At 49.4% G+C, this 26,542-nt stretch overlaps 1 protein-coding gene across 3 annotated transcripts in view; it reads left to right on the forward strand.

Annotated features, from left to right (window-relative positions):
* The window catches only part of SCNN1B (sodium channel epithelial 1 subunit beta), a 58,098-nt gene that overhangs the window by 11,584 nt on the left and 19,972 nt on the right, over nt 1-26,542 (forward strand). The window contains exons 2-3 of one of the 3 annotated variants that reach the window (XM_045992413.1): nt 11,815-11,895; nt 24,204-24,522. In XM_045992413.1, the coding sequence (XP_045848369.1) occupies nt 24,212-24,522 (311 nt within the window). In that variant the 5' untranslated portion in view covers nt 11,815-11,895; nt 24,204-24,211. Of the gene's footprint in view, nt 1-11,814; nt 11,896-14,481; nt 14,622-24,203; nt 24,523-26,542 lie in introns of those variants that run through there. The other 2 variants (XM_045992414.1, XM_045992415.1) reach the window with 2 other exon arrangements.

Genomic DNA, 26,542 nt, shown 5'->3' on the forward strand with positions numbered 1-26,542 from the left:
GGCAGGTGCTGCCCAGCGTGAGAACGGGCACTAGAGGGCCAGCTCAGGGCAACTTGGAGGTTGGACTGGAGGAGGATGGAAGAAGGAGGTCTCAGGAGGAATCAGCCACTTCCTGCTTCTGACCCAAAGCCTTCCCCCAAAGCTGCCAGCCTGGCCCCTACCATCCATGGTTCATATCTGCTAGGCCCTAATTCCTTTTTGATGATATAATTCCAGACAGCATTAATAGGTGAGCATCCAAGGTCAATCCTATGCCAAGGAATGTGAGCATTTCCAAGGCTGCTGTGAATGGCTAGGTGGGCTGTGTGCTCCACAGCTCCATGGGTGTCATTCACATAGAATACACTGTGAATGATGCTACCTAGAGTTGTGCAGTACACAACCTGCACAGCTGTACAGGGCAGCTCTCTGAGCCTCCTTCTTCCTGGAGAGGGTGCCGGATCCCTCTTAGGTGCCCTAGGTCTGGCTGCAATTCAAGGCAGAGAAGACTGAGTGGTGTCTAGATGCCAGTTGACATACAGAGAGACCAAGTGCGCTGCCTAAGGCTTGTCCTTAAGGAGATTGTGTCTGGCGTTGTGGTGACTGGTGATGGATTACTGATTGTCCTTAACATAGATTATTGAGAGCCCATAAAGCAAAGTGGTTATGAAAGCAGCTCTGGAGTCAGACAGACATGGATTCAATTCTGCTCTAATACTCTTGCTGTGTGACTTTGGGCGAATCATCTGACATCTCTGTGCCTCCATCTCCTTGTCTAAAAATTGATACATAGGGCGCCTGGGTGGCTCAGTGGGTTAAGCCGCTGCCTTCGGCTCAGGTCATGATCTCAGGGTCCTGGGATCGAGTCCCACATCAGGCTCTCTGCTTGGCGGGGAGCCTGCTTCCCTCTCTCTCTCTCTCTGCCTGCCTCTCTGCCTACTTGTGATTTCTCTCTCTCGCTGTCAAATAAATAAATAAATAAAATCTTAAAAAAAAATAAAAATAAAAATAAAAATTGATACATAAGAAATAAAAAATAAAAACAAAAAAAATGGGTATCTGATAATATACACAGGCGTGTACTAGTTCTCTGGCACAGAGCTGCTGTGAGGACCCAAGATGACCCAAGCTCTCAGCCTGGTGCCTGCCATACAGTTCAGTTGGTCACTCCATGCTAAACCTCAGTGAGGCCACCAGCCTGGAGAGTAGGGCTTGGAGTCGCCCACTGGAGGGCAGCTCTCTGAAATCCTGCCAGGGTGATGAAGGATTGGGGGCCCAATCTAAAGTCCAGGGCTGAGAGCCAGACCAAGCCAGCACTTGATGGGGCTTTGTCAACACAACCTTTTCATATGCACAAGCTACTAAGGTTGCAGAGATTGTGGGGGAGATCATGTGGGAAAATACCGGGAAGGAGAAGGCCTGCACTCTTGGCCTTCATGCCCTCCGTTCTTTCCTCTAGCCCAGGGATCAGCAAACTATGGCCCCAAGACAGGCTCAGCCCACCATCTGTCTCTGTGCAGTCATGAGCTAAGCATGGTTTTTCTGCTGCTGAAAAAAATCAAGAGACGGGCTTCTCAGTGGCTCAGTGGCTTAAGCCTCTGCCTTTGGCTCAGGTCATGATCTCAGGGTCCTGGGATCGAGCCCGCATCGGGCACTCTGCTCAGCGGGAGCCTGCTTTCCCCTCCCTCTCTGCCTGCCTTTCTGCCTACTTGTGATCTCTGCCTGTCAAATAAATAAAATCTTAAAAAAAAAAAAAAATAAAGAGAGGGGCGCCTGAGTAGCTCATTCAGTAAGTGGCCGACTCTTTGATTTTGGCTCAGATCACGATCTCAGGGTTGTGGGTTCATGCTCGGCACTGGGCTCCACGCTAAACAGGGAGTCTTCTCTCTCTTTCCCTCTGCTCCCCACCCTGCTCACCCATGCTCACTCTCTCTCTAAAATAAATAAAATCTTTAAAAAATAAAAAAATCAAGAGAAAAGTAATATTCCATTACTGTGCAAATGAAATGAAATTGAAAACGCAGCATTCATAAACGAAGTGCTGTTGAAACACCAGCCATGCTCACCCGTTTCCTCTTAACTCTGGCAGCTTTTGCACTATCGTGGCTGCATGGGGTGACCGTGATGGACCCGGACACCCGCAGAACTTGAGCTAGTACCATCTGGCCCTTTACTGAAAAAGTTTGCAGACTCTGGCTGTAGCCTGGTCGTTCCCAGACTCTGCTGCTCATTGCAATTAAGTGGAATTGGGGGGCTTTTTCAAAGCGCCGGGCTCATGCCCCAAACAAGCATATTGGGCGACCTGGGGATGGGAGTCAGGGGTCAGTGTCTCACCCAGATCTACAGGTGATTCTTTTATGTGGCCGAGTTTGAGAACCCCTGTCCCAGCCCTTCTTGAGTCCCTGCTGTGTGTGTGCCTCTTGCCATAGCTGGGAGGGCTATGGCCAAGCAAGGAAATCTTACCCAGAGTGTAAGGCACATTTCCTGCCCCGAGTCCTGTGAGCACACTTGCAGGCTGGTGTGCCAGCTGGCTTCATTTTTGGGTGTGTCACCTGCTTGGCCCCTGAAAGCATTCGAGTATGAGACTCCTTGACTTACCGGTAGGGAACTCCAGGCCAGCACATCTCGAATTTTAACACGCGTATGCGTGCCCTGGGGTCTTGGCAAGTGCAGACTCTGATCCAGTAGGGCAAGCGGGGCTAGGATGTTGCAGCGAGAGGATGCTGACCTGGGGTCCTGCTGCCATACTTTGAGTAGTAGGCTGAACGCCTTCATTCTCGAACTTCAGCGCGGCCCTGAGTCTCCTGGGCTGCTGTTCAAACCCAGAGTTTCTGGTTCAGGAGGTCTGGGGTAAGGCCTGAGGACTTGCCTTTCTAACCAGTTCCCAGCTGATTCGGCTGCCGCTGATCTGGGAGCAGACTCTGAGAGACATTGTTCGCAGCTGTGTCCTGTGTGCGGGACCCATCGGCTCTCACTAGGGGTGAGGGTGCTCCGAGGTCCCCCACATGGCCAGATGTCCCCTCAGAGGTCAGACTCCTTGACACGCAGCAGTTGCCAAGGGAATAAGGTCTTTGTTGTCTGCTTTGGTCAATTTTCTCTTTGACCAGACCCAAGTGGCTTCCTCAAGTTCAGACATACCATTTAAAAACATAGCAGGGGGGCCTGGAGAGAACTTTCTGTGTGTTGCAAACCTCTTCCCCATTCCAGGGGATTCCGATCTGGGCATTTTACCATGAAGGCCACCTCCAGGGAGGTCTTGCATTAGCTACCATGGGAGGTCGGGAGTTGGGGGGAGCCCTGCTCAAGTAGATCGGAGTCCCAGGCCCAGGGGCGGTGGTTAGGTGGTCCCAGGCCTTCAGCTCCAGGCCTCTAGCCACCGGCTGTGGCTGTTGTCGCCTCAGGGATGTGGGCAGGGCCCTCTCTCCGGTCAGACTGGGCCCAGCGCCATCCGCCAGGACTGCCTTGAACAAGAATGACCACCCAGGCCAAGGCCAGTGCCCTGAAGTCCTTGAACTTGAGAGAGCAGGCAGCTGGATCTGGATGGGTGAGTTTAAGGAGATGAGAGATTATGAATTATTTCACTTGCTTCCTGGGCCCTCGAGAGCGGGGACTCTGACTTCAGGAGCTCTTCACCTCCAAAAGCCAGAAACCCCCACCTACTGTCAGGCCCAGGCAGAGCCTTCAAGTCCCACTGGACAGGACGGCAGGCAGAGCGGGGCAGGCACACTGGGGAGCCTTGCCTAGCCCTTGTACAAGCTCCAGCTCTCCACTCACCTCCCGGCAGCCTGAGGCCATTGGCCGGGCCATGGAGGCTGCGGTTCCTTGCAGAACTGAGGGGAGATTAAAGGAGAAGATGCGGGTAAAGTCCCGTGACCTTTCCTGGACCACGTTAGGCTCCACTGGGAGCCGCCATCATCAGCATAATAGTAGATACCAGCTGTGGTCATTTAGTTGTGTAAACTGTTCCGCTGTCTGCCTCCCATTTTCCTGCAGCCTGGCAGACAGAACCTTGCTTACACTCAAACAAACAAACACCAAAAAACAAAAACAAAAAACCCCACACCCGTTTGGCAGCAACTATATTCATTTTTATATTCAATTCCTATGTAAGTGCCCTCTGTGTGCCGGCCATGCTTCCAGGCGGGCTCTGTCCAGTATAAATATAACACAGGTCACAAATCTGAGCCACATAAGCAACTTAAATTTTTTCTGAGGGCTGTACTTTTTTGAGAAAGAAAAAGGACACAGGTGCAATTCATTTCAGTAATGTTTCACTGAGCCCGTATATCCCAAGTATGAGCAACATGAACATGTCGTCTGTATTTAGACTTGCTAATGAGATTTTTTTATTTTTAAAATTTTTTTCCAGATTTATTCATTGGACACGGGGGAGAGAGAGAGAGAAAGACAGAGAGATGCAGGCAGAGGGAGAGGGAGAAGCAGATTCCCCACTGAGCAGGGAGCAGGATTCAGGGCTCAATCCTAGAGCCCCGGGACCATGACCTGAGCTGAAGGCAGATGCTTAACTGACTGAGCCACCCAAGCTCCCCGCTAATGAGGTTTTTTAAAAATATTCGGCACATCACTTAAACATTTTTATTTATTTATTTTTTTTTAAAGATTTTGTTTATTTATTTAACAGAGATCACAAGTAGGCAGAGAGGCAGGCAGAGAGAGAGGAGGAAGCAGGCTCCCTGCTGAGCAGAGAGCCTGATGCGGGGCTCGATCCCAGGACCCTGGGATCATGACCTGAGCCGAAGGCAGCGGCTTAACCCACTGAGCCACCCAGGCGCCCATCACTTAAACATTTTTAATTGTGCTGAAATATAGAACATGAGTCTGCCCTCTGAGCCATCACTAAGTGTACGTTGCAGTGTGGTGCTAAGTATGTCTGTGTTGCACAGCCCATCCCAAGAACTCTTTTTTCATCTCGCAAAATATTAATATTTTACGTCTCTGTCTCTTGTGTGATTTCTCTGAAATCCTAATTGGGTTTTTTTTACACCGAGAGCACATCCCCATTGGACTCGCGGAGTTTCCAGCACTCCCCAGTTGCCAGACGTGGTAGCGGCTTCTGTGCCGGACAGAGCAGCTCCATCACTGGGGTGAAGCCGGCAGCAAGAGAGATGCAGGGAGCACCCGCGGGGCCGGTTGGAGACAGACAGGAAACGAATGACTAGATGAGAGTCTTCTAGGGCATTAGGTTCTACAGACAAAGTAAATAGGTCCGGCGGGGCTGGGGCACTCTGGGGAGGGGGTTGGGGGTCAGGTCACCCCTGAAAGGCGGCACTGGAACTGAGGCTTCAAAGAAGCAGCAAGTCCTAGGAAGCTAGACCTCAGGTGATAGTCCTCAACTCTGCCTGTGTATCAGACTCTAGGCAGAAATTTAAAAAAAAAAAAAAAAAAAAAAAAGTTCAGATGCCAGACCCTGCCTCCCCCTGCGGAGCCAGAGTCACTGTGTGAGGCTTGGGCATGTATGTCTCCTAAGAGCTTGCTGAGTGAACCTGAGGCACGGCCAGCTTTCCTGTTCCACTCAGCATAAGCAGCAAGTGCAAAGGCCCTGAGGTTGAATGACCCTAGCATATTAGAGGAGCAGAAGTGCGGATGGGACAGAGGGGTAGGAGGTGAGTTTGGAGGGGGCAGGGGCCAGGCTCACCAGCCCTTGAGGCCATGGTAAGAAGTTTGGGTTTTACTCTAAATGTGGCAGGAAGCCATTGCTAGGTTGGTAGAAGGAAAACTACAAGGGCTTTTTGCCAAAAGTGCTGGACACTCACCTTTGCCTCTGCCTAATTAAAAAAAAAAAAAAAAAAGTTTAACTTACCACAGCACCAATTGCCTTTCACCTGGAGAGAAGGATTTCTGAAGCATCCCTTGGTTGGGGAAGAAAAAACTAGCTTCACTCCTAAGCATAAATCATTCCTACTTGGGAGCAGCGGGGCAGACTCCCGGATCTGGTCATTCCCGGCCCCAAGTTCAGGATGGGGTCTGCCAGTATGCTCACTCCTTGGCCTTCTCACCCTCATGCCTACTGGTCATTTCTCTTTTTACTACTTTTATTGGTCTGCTAGGGCTGCTCTGACGAAATAGCATAGATTTTGTGGCTTAAACAACAAATTATTTTCCCATGGTTTTGGAGGCTGTAAGTACAAAGTCAAGAGGTCAGTAGGGGGGGCGCCTGGGTGGCTCAGTGGATTAAGCCGCTGCCTTCGGCTCAGGTCATGATCTCAGGGTCCTGGGATCGAGCCCCGCGTTGGGCTCTCTGCTCCACAGGGAGCCTGCTTCCTCCTCTCTCTCTGCCTGCCTCTCTGCCTGCTTGTGATCTCTCTCTCCGTCAAATAAATAAATAAAATCTTTAAAAAAAAAAAAAAAAAAGAGGTCAGTAGGGTTGGTTTCCCGGAAGCCTTGGCTGGCAGATGACCGCCTTCTCTCTGTGTCCCCACCTCGTCTTTCCTCTGGGAGTGCACATCCCTGGTGTTTCTTGGGGTGTCCAAATAAAGAGACCAGTCAGATTGGCTTAGGACCTACCCTCCTGCCTTCATTTTAACTTCATCACTTCCTTAGAGACCATATCTCCAAATACAATTCCATGCTGAGGTCCTGGGGGTTAGGGTTTCGACATCTGAATCTTGTGAGAACACAGTTCAGCCCATAACATAGCTCAGAGTGACAGGTGGACGGGGCGGACCAGGTGTTTTCCTCCTCTCCCCTCACCTAAAAGCAATGGTGATATTTGGAAAGTTTAAGTGAAAGTCACCTTCCAGCTGGAAAGGTCTCCCGCCATAAGCAACCCTTGCGACCAAACCAGGGCATAGCAGCTGATTGCCAACTCTGCCCCCAAACCCTGAAGTCCAGACATCTTCATTGAGCACCTACTATATGCAAAGTTCCAAGTTCATGTGAAAATCTGTCCAGGCACCTTCCCACCGTAGGATAGATTAGAGAGGGGTATACAGAGCCATGATATGAGGCAGATGGGACCAAATGAAATAGGAGGGCTTGGTCCACAGAAAATACTCGGTTATGGAGGGAGGAAGATGCCTTCCAGTCAGTGAGGAAAGGACACTTCTTGGAAGATGTGGCATTCCAGCTGGGCCTGGGGGAAAGCCCTCCAGGGGAGAAGCAGAACGAGTAAACGTGTGCTGATGGGCATATCCGGAGGACCTGTGCTGTTCAGCGAGTGGTCCCACTGGACACGGGTGTTAGAGGCTTGCCCACAGACACTCATTCCTCTCTGGGGGCCAGACCCTCTTCAGGCGGCTTCGTATTTACAGTTTAATCTCCACACCAGACCCAAGGATGCAGCTACTATTCTCCGCTCGTTTTACAGATGGGAAAGTTGGGGCACAGAGAGGAGAAGGCGATTCAACAGGGTCCCACAGAGAGAAAGTGACAGAGCTGGGATTCAAACCCAGACTCTTAAACACTACCCCATGTTGAAGGGAAGTGAGGGGACGTGTAGGTTGGGGCCACATCGTAAGGGCATCTTCAAAGCCAGCCGAGGGTTGAGCCCTCCTTCTGAAGACACCTGGAGCCCTTGAAGGTTTGTCACAGGAATGCGACCCAGGCAGCTGAGCCTCTAGGAAGTGCAGTCCCAAAAGCGGAATCATTCATTTAGCAAGCCAGGGAAACTCCCCGTCCAGCACCTGTCCTTTCTAAAGCAGCCTCACCTATAAGAAGGTAACCTTAGCAGCCACCCCCATGTTTTCATCTTTCTTTCCCCTCATAATAGCCAACATTTAGTCAACACGTTACCAAGGGCTTTACAAGCATGATCTCATTGTAATCCCCACTGAAAATGAAAGCCCAGCGAGCGTAACGCTGCTGCCGGCCCCATTTACAGGTGAGACAACAGAGGCTCAGATAGGTGATAGGATAGGTCCAAGATGCCACCCACATCCAAGACGGGCTCACTCCAAAGTCCACCATGTTGATAATAATAGAATAATTTGTGTGTCCCAATGGGAACCAGAGAGAGAGGCTATAGACCTGGACCCACTATGTGAGCCTCAAGATATTATCAGGTTGGTATTACTTTCGGACTCTAGTCGGGAGCACTGCATCTTATTCCCAGTGGAATAAGGAACTCCCACTCCACCTCTACCTCCCCCCACCTCCCCTGCACCTTTGGCATCTTCCAGGGCTGGGCGGAGACCGCCGACTCCCACAGCCTCCAGCCTTGGCCGGGAGAGAAGCAGGGAGCACATGAAACCGACTACATTCTTCCCTGGCGGCTGTCAGCGCACATCACCCACCCTGGGCGAGTGGCCACCTGCCTGTCAGTGGAGGGGCGGAGCCGCGGGCTCGTGGCCTCACCGCTGGCACTGCCATTCCCTGCTTAGGACGAGGTGACAGAGCTCCTGGCAGCAGGCCTGGTGGGTGAGGTGTTTTCTCATGTAACCGTGATCATGCAGGATAAAGAACGTGGTGTAGCCAAGTCCTCAACAATAAGAAAACCAAACACGGCATTAAGACTCTGTCAACAAGAGTCTGGAAGACAGGAGCCATGCAGGATATGCAAGCTCTGAGGCTGCCCCCTCTTCTAAAACCCATCTTTGGCTCAGCCCCTTCCCAGGAGGAAAGGAAAGGTCCTCCTGCAGAAATTGTGGAAGAAATGGTCAGGCCGCCCGAAGCCCCAGGCAGATTTTCCTAGTGGAGAGAAAAGCCTTCCTTTGCGGGGGTTATTCAATATTCTTGAATTTTAAAAAAACTGTAAGTAGCAGAAAATTTTGGAAAACTCTTATAAATACCAATCCTGAATCCCACCACTTTCCAGAGTTCCATCTACATTCTCGGAAGCCTACATTAAAAAAAAAAAAAAATTCTTCCCTAATTCCCCAAATGCCCTAATTACCACTTTTCCTGACAGTCGATGTTTCCACATACGCAAGGGTCGGGCTTCTGATTCTTTGCCTTTACGATGGTGCAGAAGTGATAAACATTCGGTAGAAACCATACCTGGAATTTTGAACTTGGATCTTTTCCCGGGCTGGTGATCCACGGTGTGATCCTCTCTCATGATGCTGGGCAGTGTCCGAAGGAAGCCACAGCGTCCCGTCAACCACACGATCCTGAGAGCAAATAGTCAATCGGCTTCAACCCTTCTACACCCTGATGACTGGCCTTTTTCTTGCTTTCAGTATAGTATCCGATCGAGTACGGAGATATTCAACACTTTAATATAAAACAGGCTCTGCATTAAACGATTTTGCAAAATTGTAGACTAATGTCAACATTCTGAGTACCTTTAAGGCAAGCTAGGCTAAGCTGTGATATTCTGGAGATTAGTGTATCAAATGCAGGGTTTTTTAAAAGATTTTATTTATTTATTTGACAGAGAGAGATCACAAGTAGGCAGAGAGGCAGGCAGAGGGAGGGGAAGGGAAGCAGGCTCCCTGCTGAGCAGAGAGCCTGATGCAGGACTCAATCCCAGGACCCTGGGATCATGACCCGAGTAGAAGGCAGAAACTCAACGGACTGAGCCACCCACGCCCGCCCTAAGTGTATTAAATGACTTTTTGACTTAGAACATTTTCAACTTACCATGGGTTTATCAGGACATAACCCCAGTGTAAGTCGAGAAAGATCTGTGGTTATGATATCACCTTTATCGAGTAACATTCCCTCATAAGCCGTTTTCCAGGTTCTATAAAAAAATCATTTTATTATACAAGCAAGATATGTTCCTTGTAAAAATATTACAGAACACAGACTAAATGAAAAACATTCTTTTTAATAGCCCAGGATCTTTCCACTGAAACATAACCACTACAAACATTTCGGTTGATCTTACCAAACTTCTTTTCCTGTACACGGAGTTACCTATAACTCATACTTTGTTTTAAACAGAAATAATTAACCATCCTTCTTAGCAGCTCTCCAGCCTTTCATTGTGTGCCTCAATGGTAGTCTGGTCCACCCTTCTGCTCTGTTGTACACATTTGGGTTTTCTTGCTGAGGGCATCTGTGTCCCTGCAGAGAAGCCCCGCAGTGAGAGTTTGTCCTTATGGAAGGTAAATCCCCTTTCAATCCTGTGGCACTAGGTCAGCCGCAGAGCAAGGAAATGACAAACCAGGATCCCCAAGTCCTCCAAAGTTTAGCATATTAGCCAAAAGGCCAGATGAATGCTTGTTTCTCTTTTAAAAGGCCATTAAGGGGGAACCTGGGTAGCTCAGTCGGTTAAATATCTGCCTTCGGCTCTGGTCTTCGAGCTCCTGGCTCAGCAGGGAGCCTGCTTCTCCCTCTCCCTCTGCCCCCCATTTCCCCTGCTTGTGCGCTCTGTCAAATGAATAAATGATATCTTTAGAAGAAAAAAAAGCCATTAAAAAAGAAAGAGCGTTTTTCTGGCAGCTGTCGTCCATCTACTGTCTTGGAGCTCGTGGTCTTCTGGCTGGGACTGCAGGACAAACTTCCCTGGGGATAGGGACCTGGTTGGGGAGAAACCTACCCACCGCCAGGCACCACAGCTGGGGGGTTGTCTCTGAGTTGCCAACAGTGAGGTATTTTATCTAATCTGGCGAGTTTCTGAGGCCAGGGAGGATCCTTGCTGAGTCTGTCTGCCTGCACAGCGTGGCGTGTGCAGATGGTTTTCAGATGGTGAGCAGACAAACGTCTTTCATCTCATCAGGGATTGCTGATGTTGAAGTGTCTTAGAAAACATATATAATTAGTGACATCAGACCCGTGATTTTGTGGACACTCTGGCTTAGGACAAAGCTAAACTAAGCCTTTAAGTAAAAACAAGAGTGAGTCAACGTAAAGAAAGATGGTACCCAGATAGGGTACATTGTGAAGGCAGTTCCCAACGCCTGAGCCCTTCTGCTTTGAGCTCGTCCTGGGAACAGGGAGCCAGCCAGCCTTCCTCAGCCCTGTTCTTAACTTGCCTTTGCCACCAGAGGCTTCTGTCTTCAGAGGCAGCTTTTCAGAACCTCTTCCCTCCTCCAGTGTAAGCTGGATTGAGAATCTGGAAGGTACTGGAAACAGTCAGCAAAGACGCATCATCTGAGTTCCTAAAACCTGCAAGCTGGTCTGGTCCGGTCACTTTGGAACGTGGCAGTCCTGCCCTACAACGTCATGGTAACTGCCCCGGATGGTTTTGCCATCCGTGCCACAAGTGGAACATTTATTTTGCAAGTGAGATTTTTAAACGGATCTGTGGGTTGAAGATTTTCTTTAGACTTTGCATTGTCACGTTGGCATGTAAAGAGGCCCCAGGGGGCTTCCCGACGGTTGTTGTTGACGATCCTATTTATGAATGTGAGAATCTTTAAAAAAAAAAGAAAAAAAAAGGAATGCTTCTAGGCTTTTGACTCTTAAGTTCTTGGCTGGAGCTGGTAAAGGGGACTCTTGGGAAGCAGGTGATGGACGGTCACCAGGAAGAAGGTCCCCAGGTCAGTGCCCTCGGGATGTACTGCAGTCCAAGGTTCCTCGTCCTTGGGGCCATTTTCCTCTGTGACCTTTCTAACTTTCCCCATCAAAAAACTGAGTTCCCGGGGCGCCTGGGTGGCTCAGTGGGTTAAAGCCTCTGCCTTTCGCTCAGGTCATGATCCCAGGGTCCTGGGATCGAGCCCCGCATCAGGCTCTCTACTTGGCAGGGAGCCTGCTTCCTCCTCTCTCTCTCTCTGCCTGCCTCTCTCCCTACTTGTGATCTCTATCTGTCAAATAAATAAATAAAATCTTTAAAAAAAAAAACTGAGTTCCCATACCATTTGCACATCACCACGAAAAGTGGGGTGCCGTTTGTCTGGTTGGCATCACGCCGCATACGTGTACTTAATGGCTGCCATTTTCTTTCCATATTTGGAAAGCTATCGTGTTTTTTTTTTTTCACTTGCACAGGCCCTTGAAAGAAGAGAAGCGCATTAGAGCTGGTGCTTGTAAGTTGCTGTGATCCAGGCACGGTTCTAGACACCCTCAGAAGTAAGTGTCATACTGTCCCCGGTATTCAGATGAGGAAAGGGAGGCAAAGACACGCCCCGTAGCTAGCCCAAGGTTGCAGAACAAGCTGGCCTCAAGCCCAAAGCTTGGCTCCGGCACCTGCGTCCTGAGCCTCCAGCCTGTATAATCATTCTGGGTCCACCGATAGTTGGAGAGGAAAGCAGTCGTAAGCAGCTGTTCTTGGGGCTCTGGCTGCCTTGTTACCACCAAGAGGGTCTGTCCACCATGAGCATGGACCAAGCATTTCCTCCCACATGCCTCTTTCTTTTGGAGGCTGTGATTGCTTTTCGTGTAGTGCCTGAGTGGCACAGGCGTACGGTGTGTGAGTTCTGACCAGTGGGGTATCGAGTGCCCCAGGCCTCCACGGAGCTGGCAGGGGTGAGGGGTGGGGGGACAAGGGGAGAACCTCAGTGGCGGCGTCAGGTCTGGCGACCAGACCGGGTCTTCCAAGACTCTGCTCCCTGCGAGGTGTGGCCCGTGTTCTGCACCAGCAGCAGCTTGGAGCACTTACCTGACGCCATGACTCATCTCCCATCCCAGGACCAGCCGGACTGGCACAGCAAGGCCGCTCCGAGCTGGCGGGTGGACAGGATGGAGCCTGGCGTGGGGTTAGGGTGGAGACGGTGGCAAGCCCTTGCCCCACACGCTTTGTCCACACCCCACTCCGCCGGTGCTGCCTACCGTCCAGGGTCACTGCTCTGTTCTGAGCTCTCCTGGGCTGTGTTCATTTGCCTGCAATGCTGGCCCTCTGGCCTCCTCTCCTTTCCCAACGCCCCGGATCATAAGGTCTGTGTCCTAACTGGTCTCTTCAGGAAAGATGGTTTCATTTTGCTTGGAGACACAGGGAGAGTACTGACACCTGAGTCATCTGCAGGATGTCCCGGAAGGTGTGGGTCCCCCGTCCCCCAGCGTGACACAGCCGGCCTTCCACAGGGAGCCATAGCCTTTCTGTCCCAAGATCGCTCAGAACTGGCAAGCAGGAAGGGATGCTATATTCCAGGTCCGGGTTTGGCCTCGCCACCTGCATCCTTGAGGGCAGGTCCTGACTGCATGGAGGGTTGGGATGAATCTACACCATCACGAGGTCTGGGTTAAGCAAGGGGCTTTGTGGGAAAACCCACAAGGCCAAAGTCAGCAGAGCAGAGATGTTTCTAATCTCCAAGGCTCCCCACCATCCTGCAGGGAGGCACGCCGGGGGGCCAGGATACCTGCTGAGGTAGTGAGGGCTCTAGTCCAGGGGAGGGACCCCCAGCCCCCTGGGTCTTCTTTCCCATGGGACAGGTGTGGAACGTGGCATTTTCAGTGCTGCGTACAGGGCTGCTGGTGCTGGCCAGGCTGGGTGCAGGGGCAGTCGTTTACAGAGTTGTCTGGAAAGCCAGCTGCCAGCCATTGGGGACCACTAGAGATCCAGGGACCGTGGGATTTCCCTGCCAGGGAAGGACCCATTCCCACAGGAAGCCGTCCGCATGCCACTTCTCCAGTGGGTCATTTCTCCACAAATGACAGGCCCAGCAACCCAGGACAGTAATAATAATTCTGCTGCTTAAAATAACAGTGATGATGATAGTAATCACACTCACCAAGTCTCGAGACTTACTCGATGCCAGGCACTGTGCAAAGTGCTTCCCATGCATTATCTCATTGAGCCCTGACAACGACCTAGTAGGCACAGGTACTGTTATCCCCATTTTACAGATGACAAAATTAAGATTTGGAGGGCCAACCTATTATTGTCATGGATCGAGGCCCTCCCCTGAGGAGCCAGCGGAACCAGGCCTGAGCTGGGGTCTGACTGCCCTAACACAGGCCAGACCCTATGCCATCCACCCCTGATAGGAACCCAAGTCACTCCTGGGTCCTTAACATCCAGCATTGGCTGGGCTGCCCAGGGCTGTGGGATGAGCTTATCTGGGCTGTGGACTCCTCTCTGCTCTTTGAAGGTGCTCCCTGCCCCATGAAGTCCATCACCCCACCACAGTGTGACCCTACCAACATGCGCCATGTCCCGCCCAGACGCCGCCCCACAGTGTGGTGCACGGACCCCTGCTTTGCGCCCATGGCCCCTGTGGTAGAGCGGTTTGCACCCCACCCACTCCCCAGCAGCCTGTCACTGGGCTTGTGAGGTCGTTTCCAGCTTAGGGGGATTACAAGGCCACAATCACCATCCTTATCGTGTACGCACGCGCGTACCCACGCAGTGCAAGCACGCACGCCTGCATGCGCCAAGAGTGGAACCTCGGGGTCCCGGCTGCCACATTTTAATGCACTAGAGCCTACCAGATACTCTCTGACTACACCAACTCAGACCCCAGCGGCATGCAAAGGTGGGCTTTTCCCCAAAGCTTGGCTGATGCACCTGGTGTTACAAAACATTAAATCTCTGTATCTAAGGGATGCCATGCAGATTTTTTTTTTGACCGAACTCCAATCAGCATAAATTCTCAAATGTAGTTGCTCTTTTTAATTTTTTGGTTCTGTCTCCTGTGGGCATATAGGCTGTATAGAGGCAGGGATTGATTGATTTCTTTACCTTTTGTTTCTTGCTACATGCTTGGCGCCTAGAACAGTGCTGGTCTGGCAGTAGGGGCTTCGTAAGTATCTGCGGACTGGGTAAATGAAAAGATGAAACATTGACTCAATGCAGAAGGAGTTACTCTGATTTCAAAGGCCTCCTTCCCTGCCTGTGTCCCCAGCCACCCACCATCAAGGTGAGCCAGAGGCAGAGCTAGATAGAGATTTTATTTATTTATTTGAGAGAGAGAGCATGAGCATGAGCAGGGGGAGGGGCAGAGGGACAGACTCCCTGCTGAGAAGGAGCCTGGCATGGGCCTCAATCCCAGGATCCTAAGATCATGAACAGAGATCAGAAACAAGTGACTGAGTCACCCAGGTCCCCCGACTCTTATTTATTTATTTCAAAGATTTTATCTATTTATTTCACAGACAGAGATCACAAGTCAGACAGAGATCGCAAATAGGCAGAGAGGCAGGCAGAAAGTGGGGGGAAGCAGGCTCCCTGCTGAGCAGAGAGCCCAATGTGGGGCTCAATCCCAGGACCCTGGGATCACGACCTGAGCTGAAGGCAGAGACTTTAACCCACGGAGCCACCCAGGCGCCTCCTGACTCTTATTTATTAATAACATTAATGTTCTACTCACTTCCCTCTTTTTCCAGTGTTGTAATGAACTCATGGATTTTTATGCCCTTAATATGTTTCAATTAATTGCATTTTTTTTAGAAGATGCTCAAATTCTCCCATCTTTGCCAGTGGGGACCCCTTCAGGGAATCCTTCTGACTGACCCCAGGAGTCTTTGATCCCTTCCTTTGCTTTCTGGTATAAGGCATCCCAGGCTCAGCCTGTACATTTCCTTGCACCAAAACTGGTGTCAGCCATTTCTCCAAGAAGCGCTGGTTCCATTTTGTCAGGAATGGTATTTAGAGACCAAAATCTGGGTGCCTGGAATGCACCTAATATTTGCATTTATAAACAAAGGATGCCCAGGGTATGTCCTGGCCCCTGGAAGGATTCAAACCACTCCCCTAAAAAATCCTCTTCACGTCTCCAGCCTGGTACCTTGAGTCCCATCCATGACTCTGATCCTGGCCAGGTGCTCGAGAACAATGAGTCAGTCATGTTCTGGGGCTGCCTGCCCTAGTGCCGGCAGAAACATGAAAGATTTTTCAATAACCAGAGTCAAATCCATTTTCAGGCTAACCTTCAATTAACTATAAAAATCCAACTGCCCAGAACTTGTATTCCCTGATAATCTTGGATAATTGAGGTTTTACTGCAAAAAATAAGTACAGGGGATTTTAATAAAGCATGTGACCTACAATTTACAGGGGTCACAAAGTCAGATGTCCACATAAGCCAAAGCAGGGAATTTAAAAAATGAGTAAGAAAGAGCTGAGCATATGAAAATAGGGAATGGGGGGGATTTGGGATGGGCCGGGAGCATATACTCCATCTTAAGGGGGCGCTGCCACTGTTCAGTTCCAGCAGAATGTTGCCCCGTGGGGAAAACTATCAGATATTTGAGATTTTTCAAAACATAAAGAAAAATCTAGATTTTTGGGTGCCTGGGTGGCTCAGTTGGTTAAGCGACTACCGTCAGCTAAGGTCACGATCCCGGGGTCCTGGGATCAAGCCTCAGGGTGGACTTCCTACTCAGCGGGGAGTCTGCTTCTTTCTCTCACCCTCCTCCCTCTCATACTCTCTCTCTAATAAATAAATAAAATCTTCTTTTTTTAAGAAAAGTCAAGATTTTTAAGATGTGCCCGCTCATAATTTTTAAAGGGCAATGGATTTAAGTGTTTCCTTAGAACTTTAAATGTGTTATGTACAATACATCACCTCCATTTTAAATATAGTGTTTGAAAAAATATATAGTTTGATGAGTTTTCACAAATGCATACATCCAGCTAAACACCATCTCACCCAAGATAGAGAATAGTTTCATCACCTCCCAAAAGTTCCCTTGTGTGCTTTTCTAGTCAATCCAGTATTTACCCCGGACCCAGGGAATCAGTGATCTGCTTTCTGGCCCTAGACATTAGTATGTCTTTTCCAGGACTTCATCTAAACAGAATCAGGTGCTATGTATTCTTCTATGTCTTGCTTTTCAAACTTGGCACATTTCCTTTTGTTCTATCCACCTGTGTTGGTGTGTGTATGGATAATCGGTTCCTTTTTACTGCTGAATAGTACCCCATTGTATGGATTTGCCACAATTTATTTATTCACCTGCTGGTGGCTGTTTGGCTTTGTTTCCAGTTCGGGGTTATTAATGAATAAGCCTGCTGTGAAGATAGATGTACATGTCTTTGTGTGAACATGTTTCCATTCTCTTGGATAATTAAGAGTGGAATTGGCAGGTCATAGGGTAAGTGTCCATTTAGCTCTCTGGGCAACCACAGAACTGTACCATTTTGCATCCCAGCCAGTGGGTAGGGAGAGATGTAATGGCTCCACATCCCTGCTAACACTGGGTATTGGCCGTCCTTCTAGGGGGTGGGAAATGGCATCTCACTGCGGTTTTGATTTGCATTTCCCTGTGACTAATGATGTTAAGCATCTTCTCATGTGCTCATGGGCCATTCATGTATCTTCTTATACGAAGCATCTTTTCAAATCTTCTGCCCATTATTTTGTTAGGTTGTTTGTTTTCTTATTTGGTTGTAAGAATTCTTTATTCTGCATATGAATTCTTTATCAGACATGTTATTACAAGTATTTACTTGTAATAATTTTCTCCTAGTGTCCTGCTCTTTCATTTTCCAACGGTGTGTTTTGAAGAGCAGATTTTTATGTTATATTTTAATAAAGTACTATTTATAGGGTTTTTTCCTTTCATGATTCATGATTTTAGTGTTCTTTTTTTTTTAAGATTTTATTTATTTATTTGACAGGCAAAGATCACAAGTAGGCAGAGAGGCAGGCAGAGAGAGAGAGAGGAGGAAGCAGGCTCCCTGCTGAGCAGAGAGCCTGATGCAGGGCTCAATCCCAGGACCCTGGGATCATGACCTGAGCTGAAGGCAGAGGCTTTAACCCACTGAGCCACCCAGGCACCCTTGATCTTAGTGTTCTATCTAAAAGAGCTTTGCCTACCCTAAGATTGCACAGATTTTCTCCTACATTTCTTCTGGATGTTTGATAGTTGTATCTGTCGTGCTTTAGGTCTCTGATCCATTTCAAGTTAATTTTTGTATGATGTGGGGTAATAGCTGAGATTCACTTTTTCTTACACGGACCTCCATTCGTTCCAACATCTCTTGTTGAAAAGACGATCCTTTCTGCATTGAATCAGCCTGGCACCCAGGAGATCTATGTCCTTACTCTGTCTTCTACTCCACTGATAAAGATGTCCATCATGATACCAGTATCACACTGTTCCGATTATTGTACTCTATTCTAAGTCTTATATCAGGTGGTATATGCACTTCAACTTTGTTCTTCCTTTTTAAAACTATTTTTTTCTTATTGTAGTTCTTTTGCTTTTGCATATAAAGTGTAGAATCAACTTGTCAATTTCTGCAAAAAGTCTATGGGATTTCGATTAGGATTGAATCAACTCTAGAGATTAATTTAGGGTTGACATCTTAACAGTGCTGAGTCTTATGACCCATGAACATGATATATCTTTCTATTAGGTTTTAATTTGAGTAATATTTTTTCTTTCTTTCTTCTTTTCTTTATCTTTTTCTTTTCTTTTCTTTTCTTTTTTTTTTTTTTTTTGAGATAGGGAGAGAGAGGGGTTGGGAGAGACAGAGGGAGAGAGAGAATTGTAAGCAATCTCTACACCCAGCTTGAGCTGCAACGTGGGGCTTGATCTCACGACCCTGAGATCCTGACTTGAGCTGAAATCAAGAGTCAGACACTTTAAGTGCCCCTTAATTTGAGTAACATTTTTTTAAAAAACCACTAAGGATGTCAAGATAATTAAATGGGGGAAAGAATAGTGCTGCTGTTGGGACAAGGAGGTATCCACATGCCCAAGAATGAACTTGAACCTCCACCTCATGCTACATACAAAAATTAATTCAAATAAGGGGTGTCTGGCTGGCTCAGTTGGAGGAGCACATGACTCTTGATCTCTGGGTTGTGAGTTTGAGCCCCACATTGGGTGTAGAGATTGCATAAATAAATAAAACTTTAAGAAAATTAATTCAAATTGGATCAAAGACCTAAATAGAAGAGGTAAGATTATAAAATCCTTAGAATAAATCAAAGGAATAAATCTTTATGACCTTGGATTATGCAGTGGGTTCTTAGAGATGACATTAAAGGACAAGCAACCAAAGAAACAGACAAATTGGGCATCATCAAAATTAAAACCTTTTGGGGCACCTGGGTGGGTTAAGTGGGTTAAGCCTCTGCCTTCGGCTCAGGTCATGATCCCAGGGTCCTGGGATCGAGCCCCGCATCGGGCTCTCTGCTCAGCGGGGAGCCTGCTTCTCCCTCTCTCTCTGCCTGCCTCTCTGCCTACTTGCGATCTCTCCCTCTGTCAAATAAGTAAATAAAATCTTTAAAAAAATTTTTTTTAAACTTTTGTGCTTCAAGGATGTGAAAAGATAACCCCAGAATAGAATATTTTTGCAAATCCTATCTCTGATAAAGCACTCATATGGAATGTATCAATAACTCTTACAACCTACTTATAAAAAGACAACCCAATTAAAATATTCAGGTACGAAGAAAAAGAATATATCTTTTTCCAAAGATATATTAGCCACATAATGGTTATACTGGCCTAGAGCACATGAAGAGATAGGCAACATCATTAGCTGTTAGGAAAATGCAAATAAAACCAGAATAAGTTACCCTTTACCTCCACTGGGATGGCTAGAATAATTTTTTTTTATTGAATGATAACAGCGTGGAAGAGGATGTAAAGAACTTGGAACCCTCGTACACTGCTAACGGGATTTGAAAATACTGTCGCCACTTTGGAGAACAGTCTGTCAGTTCTTCAAAAGGTTAAACATAGAATTACCGTACGATGCATTGGGTCTATCCACGCCTAGGTATCTCCCCAACAGAAATGAAAACGGGGTTGTTTACAGCGGTGTCACACAAACTAGCCAAAAAGTCAACGCAATCCTGATATCCATCAGCCGACGCACGGATAAATAAAATGTGATCTATTCCATGATATGGAATATTATTTGGCAAAAAAAAAAAAAAAAGAAAAAAAAGAAATGACGTACTGATCCATGCTGTAAGATGGATGAACTTGAAAGACAGAACGCTAAGTGCAAAAGTCCAGTCGCGGAAGACCACACTAGCTATGGCTCCGGTCATACGAAAGGTCTAGAAGAGGCAAATCTGGAGAGACCAACCCTGGAGCTGGGAAGGGCGGAGGGAGGCATGAGGAGTGACCCTAATGGATACAGAGTTTCCCTGGGGGGAGATGAAAATGCTTTAAAATTTATTGGGATGGCAGAGCAACTCTGTGAATACACTAAAACGCACTGATTTCTACACTTTCAATGGATGAGTTATCTGATTACGTGAATTATATCTAATTACGTGAGTTATAGCTCCAGAAAGTTGTTATCTTTCAATGAGAATTCTTTTTTTTTCCAAAGATTTTCTTTATTTGACAGACAGAGGTCACAAGCAGGCAGAGAGGCAGGCAGAGAGAGAGGGGGAAGCAGGCTTCCTGATGAGCAGAGAGCCCAATGCGGGGCTCGATCCCAGGACCCTGGGATCATGACCTGAGCCGAAGGCAGAGGCTTTACCCCACTGAGCCACCCAGGAGTCCCTCAATGAGAATTCTAAAAACGAATATTGTGCCCACAACAAAAACTACATTTGCAAACCCAACACAGGGTCACAGGTTGCAACCTCTCGTTCAGAAGGTTCGGAAGAACAGACCATTGGAAGCGCATTTATATGTCCCCTCGTCCAGATAATAGGTAAAGACACGAGCCTGTGTTCCCAGATGTCCTCCCACCAAGAGACCGAGTCAAATCTCAGGACAAACTTGTCTCTGAAAGCAAGTGTGTGTTTCCTCTTAGGAGAAAGCAGAATCGGCTGTACACAACCTTCATTGTTGTGTTTGAGGCCAGGAACGTTTACCACCAGTTCCGGCCAAGGTGTTGACGCAGTCCGGGACTCGCTGAAGCATGACCACCGTTCCCCGGTCCACGAGTGGACCCAATCTCCCCTTGGCTTGTTTGGGGTGGTTTAGGCCGTGAGCAGATTTAAATCTTTCTACACAAGCTGTGTATACATTCCAAACACAGACCATCTATCACCTTGGGGGTGAAATCTGATGGGAACAACATAAAGTTGTTTGTAGCACTGATTGATTTTTACTTGGTTAATGGCCCAAGGGAGCAAACGAGGCAGGAGATAAGCCAGGAGCCATCAACTTCTGTTACGCATCTACTCCTATAGCGGTATTTGCTGTGTGCCAGAGTATTGCTCACTGGATAATTTTCTTTAAGAACATTTCCCTTCCTTTTTTAAGTGTATTTGTGAACGGAAAGCTAAGGCCAGTATCTCTTGCCATGAATAGGAGATCCCTCTTAGAAAGAAACCCAGTGAGGGTGCCTGGGTGACTCAGTCGGTAAAGCATCTGCCTTCGGTTCAAGTCATGATCCCAGAGTCCTGGGATCGAGTCCCGCATCAGGCTCCCTGCTCAGTGAGGAGCCTGCTTCTCCCTCTCCCGCTGCAGCTCCCCCTGCTTGTGCTCTCTCTCTCTCTCACTCTCTCAGATAAATAAATAAATAAATAAAATCTTTACAGAAGAAGAAGAAGTGAAAACAGAATGATGTGAATTCCAACTAGATACTGTTGCCTGGTAAACTTCTGAGCCTGAGGTCTTGTTGTTAATCTGGGAGATTAGCAGGGGCTAAATACCTGTCCCTACCTAGCCGACTTTCTCCTTAGCTGAGCCAGACTGATTAAATGAGAACGGCAAAGAGAGGCCCTTTGTCTGGTCCTTCTGTGGCAGTTTACTGGAGCTTCATGTGCTGCTCACCTACCAGGCCTTGGGTGCTGGACTGTAAAGTGAGACAAAGCCCCAGTTCTTCCCAAGTTTATAGTTGTGGATAATAATGTCTAAGAATGAAATAACACATGCACCACCTCGCACTGCCCCAATCATGGTAAACACGTAGTACTTTGATGGTGCCCTTGGACTTGTTACTGCTCTGATCACTATAACTTTATTTTCCCAGAGCAGGGAATGGGCCCCTCTAGGGAAAGATGGGGTTTGGGTTAATCTGTGAACGTCCATCTTAGAGCTATGATGGCCTGAGCAGGTACACGGGGCTTGATTTCCATCAGAGAGCAGGAGCATTGGAGGGGAAAGCCTTTAGTGCTTTGGCCAGGAAGGTGGGAGATATTACTGTGTCAGGAAATTAGGTCAGCAGTGAACACATGCTTGAGTAAGTTTAAGATCTCAGTTTGGGTATGAAGGTCTGGTGCTATCCATTTGGCTTTTCAGTGGAGTACCAGTCACTATGCTGGGCTTCTCAGGAATACAGAGCTGCTACTCTCAGAGGGCTTCTGATCTCACAGGAATGAGAAGCCATAGGCAAAAGTAGGTATGACACAGGGTAGAAAGAGGTGAATTTCTTTCTTTGTTAAGATCCTAATGGCTGCAAATGACAGACACCCAATTTGCATCAGCATAAGTAAGAAAGAGAGAATATTGGTTCTTGTACCTGCTGAGTCCAGGAATAAATGGCTTCAGGAGCGGCTGGATCCAGGTGTTCAAATGTTGTCAGAAATCACTCTCTCCATCTTGGGCTCTGCTTTCCTCTGTGTTGGCTTTAATTCTCAGGCAGTCTCCCCATTTGTGGCACCAAATACCACCTGCTGAGTAGTCTTAGCTAAAAAGAAAAAAGAAGTCTCTGCCTCAGTTATACCAGTATAAAATAACAGAATTGGGTTTTAACAATCCCCACTGGGGTTAATGTGAGTACCCCTCAGACTAGGGGTGAAGTCAGCCTGGCAGCTCACACCAGCTGAGATTGGGGAAGGGGCAGTTCCCCTGTGGACAGACAAACGGGGCGGGGGGAGGAAGGATTCTGGAGCAGTAGTCACTGAACTCCCCACCACAGTGCCCCCCGAAAGGCACTGGCTCTGACAGGAGGATGAGGGTCATTCCAGCCAGGGAGTCAGGACAGCTCAGGAAGGTGTGGCCTTTGGCCAACCAGGGCCCCCGGGACAGAGCTGGGCTGCTCCAGCGGCTTCTCTGAGGAGAAGGAGAGAGGAAACGCATACTGCCTGAGAAGCCATCGTGGGCCAGGCTCTGAGACAGGGTTCCTCTTCACAAGAACCCTGGGTCCGCATGCAGGTGAGAAACAGTCTCAGAAAGAAAGATTAGACATTCCTCAACAACCCACAGCTAGCCCCTGGTGCTCCTGGGCCCACCCTCACCCCGTTCCAGCCTGTGTCTTTCCAGATGGCAGACTGGACGGCATCATGCCTCCATGTGTGTGGCCCACAAGGTCCTGCTCACCTCCCTCCTCCCGCTCAGAGCCTTTGCTGTCGTCCCCTCCCCGAGAGCCCCCTCCACTCCTCTTCAGCTAGTTAACTGTGTTCTTTAACTCAGCTTCTCCGGGGACTCTCCGGCCTGGAGAGGGGGTGCTTTGGTAAGAATGAGAGCTGACAGGCGCCCAGGATTCATCCACACGCTACGTATTTTCATTCGGTCTTTACAACAACCTCTGAGGTCTCTAGAGGTATTATTATCCCCATTTACAGACTGGGACACTGAGACACCAGGAAAGTGACTGGCTCAAAGTCACACAGCTAGAAAAGTGGTGGGCCTAAGAGTCAAAGCAGACATTCCAGCTCCAGAGTCCTGACCCTTTACCATCTTTACTGCTTCTATGAGCTCAGGGCACCGGGTCCCACCCCTTCCCACCATGTTTCATAACCACGAATTTTGGGCGGATTATCTGATGACATCTGTCTCACCCACCCGCTTAGAGCTTTTAATAAAGGTAGCTGATGGGGCACCAGGGTGGTCCTGTCGATTAAGTGTTAGACTCTTGATTTCGGCTCAGATCATGATCGTAGAGTTGTGAGATCCAGCCCCACGTCGGGCTCAACGCTGGGTGTGAAGCCTGCTTGCAAGTCTCCCTCTCCCTCTGCCCCTCCCACCCCCACTCCCCAATGGCTTCTCTCTCAAAAAAACCAATTAATTTAAAATAAAATAAAATAAAATAAAAGTACAATAAATAAAGGTAGCCAACGTATCGGGCACTTTGTCTGAGTTAGGCACCGTATTTAGCACATTTTGTGCATCACCCAGTTTCACCCTCTCAGTAATTCTGTAAATGAGGTACAACTGTCCCCAGTTTGCAGCTGGAGTACCTAAGAAGTAACTTGCCCACTAGGCTAAAATTCCCAGAGGGCAGAAACCTTGTTTGTTTTGCCCATTATTGAGTCCAGAGGGACTAAGTCAGTGCATGGCATACAGTAGGCATTCAATAAATGTTTTGCGGTTGGTTGGATGGTTGGAGGATAGATGGTAGGAAGGGAGGGAGGGAGAGAAGGGGGAGAGGGAGGGAAAAAGGGGAAGGAGAGATGGGGAAGGGGGAGAGGGAGGGAAGGGGCAAGGGGTAAGGAGGGAGGGATAGGGAGATGGGGGAATGGAGGAAGGAAAAGGAGCAGAGAGCAAGCGGGGGTGGGAGGGCCGGGATGAGCAGCCCAGCAGCCTGTGCCAGGTGCCCCCCCCCGCCCCCGCTCCAGTCCGGGATGGGGACTGGGGTGGGGCGGCCACGGCAGCAGGACCGACGCGGGATCCGGTGCGGTGTCTCCGTGCAGGTGCCACGATGCTCGTGAAGAAGTGCCTGGTGAAGTGCCTGCACCGGCTGCAGAAGGGCCCGGGCTACTCATACAAGGAGCTGCTGGTGTGGTACTGCAACAACACCAACACCCACGGCCCCAAGCGCATCATCTGCGAGGGGCCCAAGAAGAAGGCCGTGTGGTTCCTCATCACGCTGCTCTTCACCTCCCTGGTCTGCTGGCAGTGGGGCGTCTTCATCAGGACCTACCTGAGCTGGGAGGTCAGCGTGTCCCTCTCCCTCGGCTTCAAGACCATGGACTTCCCCGCAGTCACCATCTGCAATGCCAGCCCCTTCCAGTAGGTGGTCTCTGGAGTGCAGGGCTGGCTCTCCCTGCCTCCCTCCCTCCCCCTTCCTTCCCCTGCCTCCTCCAGCCTGCCTCCCCCTCTGTCTCTCTCCCTCTTCATTCCGGCCTCCCCACCCCTCCCCCATCTCTCTCCTCTCTCCCCCTCTCTCCTGACTCTCCTACTCTCCCTGCCTCCCTCCCTCCTCCTTCCCTCTCTCCCTACCTTCTTCCTTCCCTCTCTCTCTTCCTCCCACCTCTCCTACTCTCCCTGTCTCCCTCCTTCCGCCCTCCTTCCCCCCCCTTCCTGCCAACCCCTCCTTCCCCCTCCCTCTCCCCCCTTCTCGCTCTCCTTCCTTCCCTTCTCTCCATATTCCTTTCCTCTCCTTCTTTCCTTCCCTTCCCTCCTTTTCCTCCTTCTTTCTTTCCCTGTTTGCATCATCCCTTTGCAGCAAGTACCTTTCAAAGTTCATAAACTTCCTAGGCTTAAAGAGGGGCGCCCGGCTGGCTCGGTCAGTAGAGCATGCGACTCCTGATGGCAGCGTTGTAAGCTGATGAATTGCCAGGCAGTGCATGGACTGTTTTTGGTTGATTTATGTAATTCTAATCCACACAACCACCCTAGTTGTGGGCACGACCGTGTTAGCCCCAATTTATAGATTTATAGGTCGGGAAATGGAGATTCAGAGAGGTGAGGAAACTTGCCCAGAGACACACAGCGAACAATTGTGGCATCGAAACTCAGGCCAGATCTGACTCCAGAGCTGCCGCTGTGCAACCATGTGATGGCAAGGCCTATGAACGGGACACGGCGAGGGACCCAGCCTAATCAGGGTTGAGGAGGGGCAGGGGGTCAGTCAGAGGAGAACACCCCCAGGCATGGGCAGAAGCCAGCTAGGTGGGACGCAGAGTGGCCCCAAGTGGAGGATGGCTGCCAAGGCCCTGGGACGAGACAGAGTCTGGTGCTTTCAAGGAACAGCAGGAAGGGCCAGTGTGGCTGAGTCACAGGGAACATTCTTGCCCAAAACAAGGTCCTGGAAGGGAATTCCCTGATTACATGTCTAGTGATCAGAAAGTCCATTCTTTCTAGTGACTGGGCTCCTGCCTGCTTGGGTGGATCCCTGGGGCCTCTCCAGAGAGCCCGCAGTCAGCGCAGGACAACACTGCCCTGGCCCGACCCCGTTCTCCACGCTGTAGAGACCTCACCTCACCGAATCCTCCGACAGCCCTCCAGGGTCAATATTTTCATCCCCTAACCTTGTAGACGAGAGCAGAGCCTCGGAGATGCTAACTTGCCTCAAGGTCACACAGAGATTGAGTGACATGTCGGGATTCGAATCCAGTCCTCAGGCCATGCCCCACCTCGCTCAACAGCAGCTCCGGACATCCGGGCTACCCTAGCAGCCCCCGTCCCCACAGCCCACCGCCCTCCCTGAACCCTCCTCTTGCTGTGTACACAAAGGTGGCTGCTTTCACGGTCTGGGGACAGGAGGTGTCCGCAGCTGAAGCCGCTGTCAGCTCGGGCTGCTGTACCCCTTTGTGCCAGGACATGGGTCTGTGGCCAGGCTTTAACACTCACTCCTGCAGGCTGTCCTCCAGCCAGAGCTGACCGCCCTGTGGGTGGGGACCCTCCCTGGTCTGGACACATTTCTGCCAGACTGACCAGTCACCATTTCCAATACGGGAGCTTTAGGGGGTGTGAGAAGCTGCTGGAGCCCAGCCCCACACTCCCGACCACCTTCTCCCTCCTGAGACTTCCTCTTCTTCCCAAAGTCACTGCTGGAGCGTTGGAACCAGGAGCTGTTAGGCGTCTTCCTCATTACAGTGTGAACTTCGTAAAGGAAAGGGAATGCATGTGGCTTGTTCGCTATCATACCTTCTGTGCTTTGCGCAATGCCTGGTACCTAGTAGGCACTCACTGCATACTCGGTAGACGAAGATGTGAGCTGGTGGGTGGAAGGAGGCACCGTTGCCTGGGTGGGTGGGTAGAGAGGGAGGGGCTTGGGTGGAGCGCTCTCCTCCCACATGGTGGCTGG

The sequence above is a fragment of the Meles meles genome, chromosome 21 (genome assembly GCF_922984935.1).
Source record: "Meles meles chromosome 21, mMelMel3.1 paternal haplotype, whole genome shotgun sequence".
Taxonomy (NCBI): domain Eukaryota; kingdom Metazoa; phylum Chordata; class Mammalia; order Carnivora; family Mustelidae; genus Meles; species Meles meles.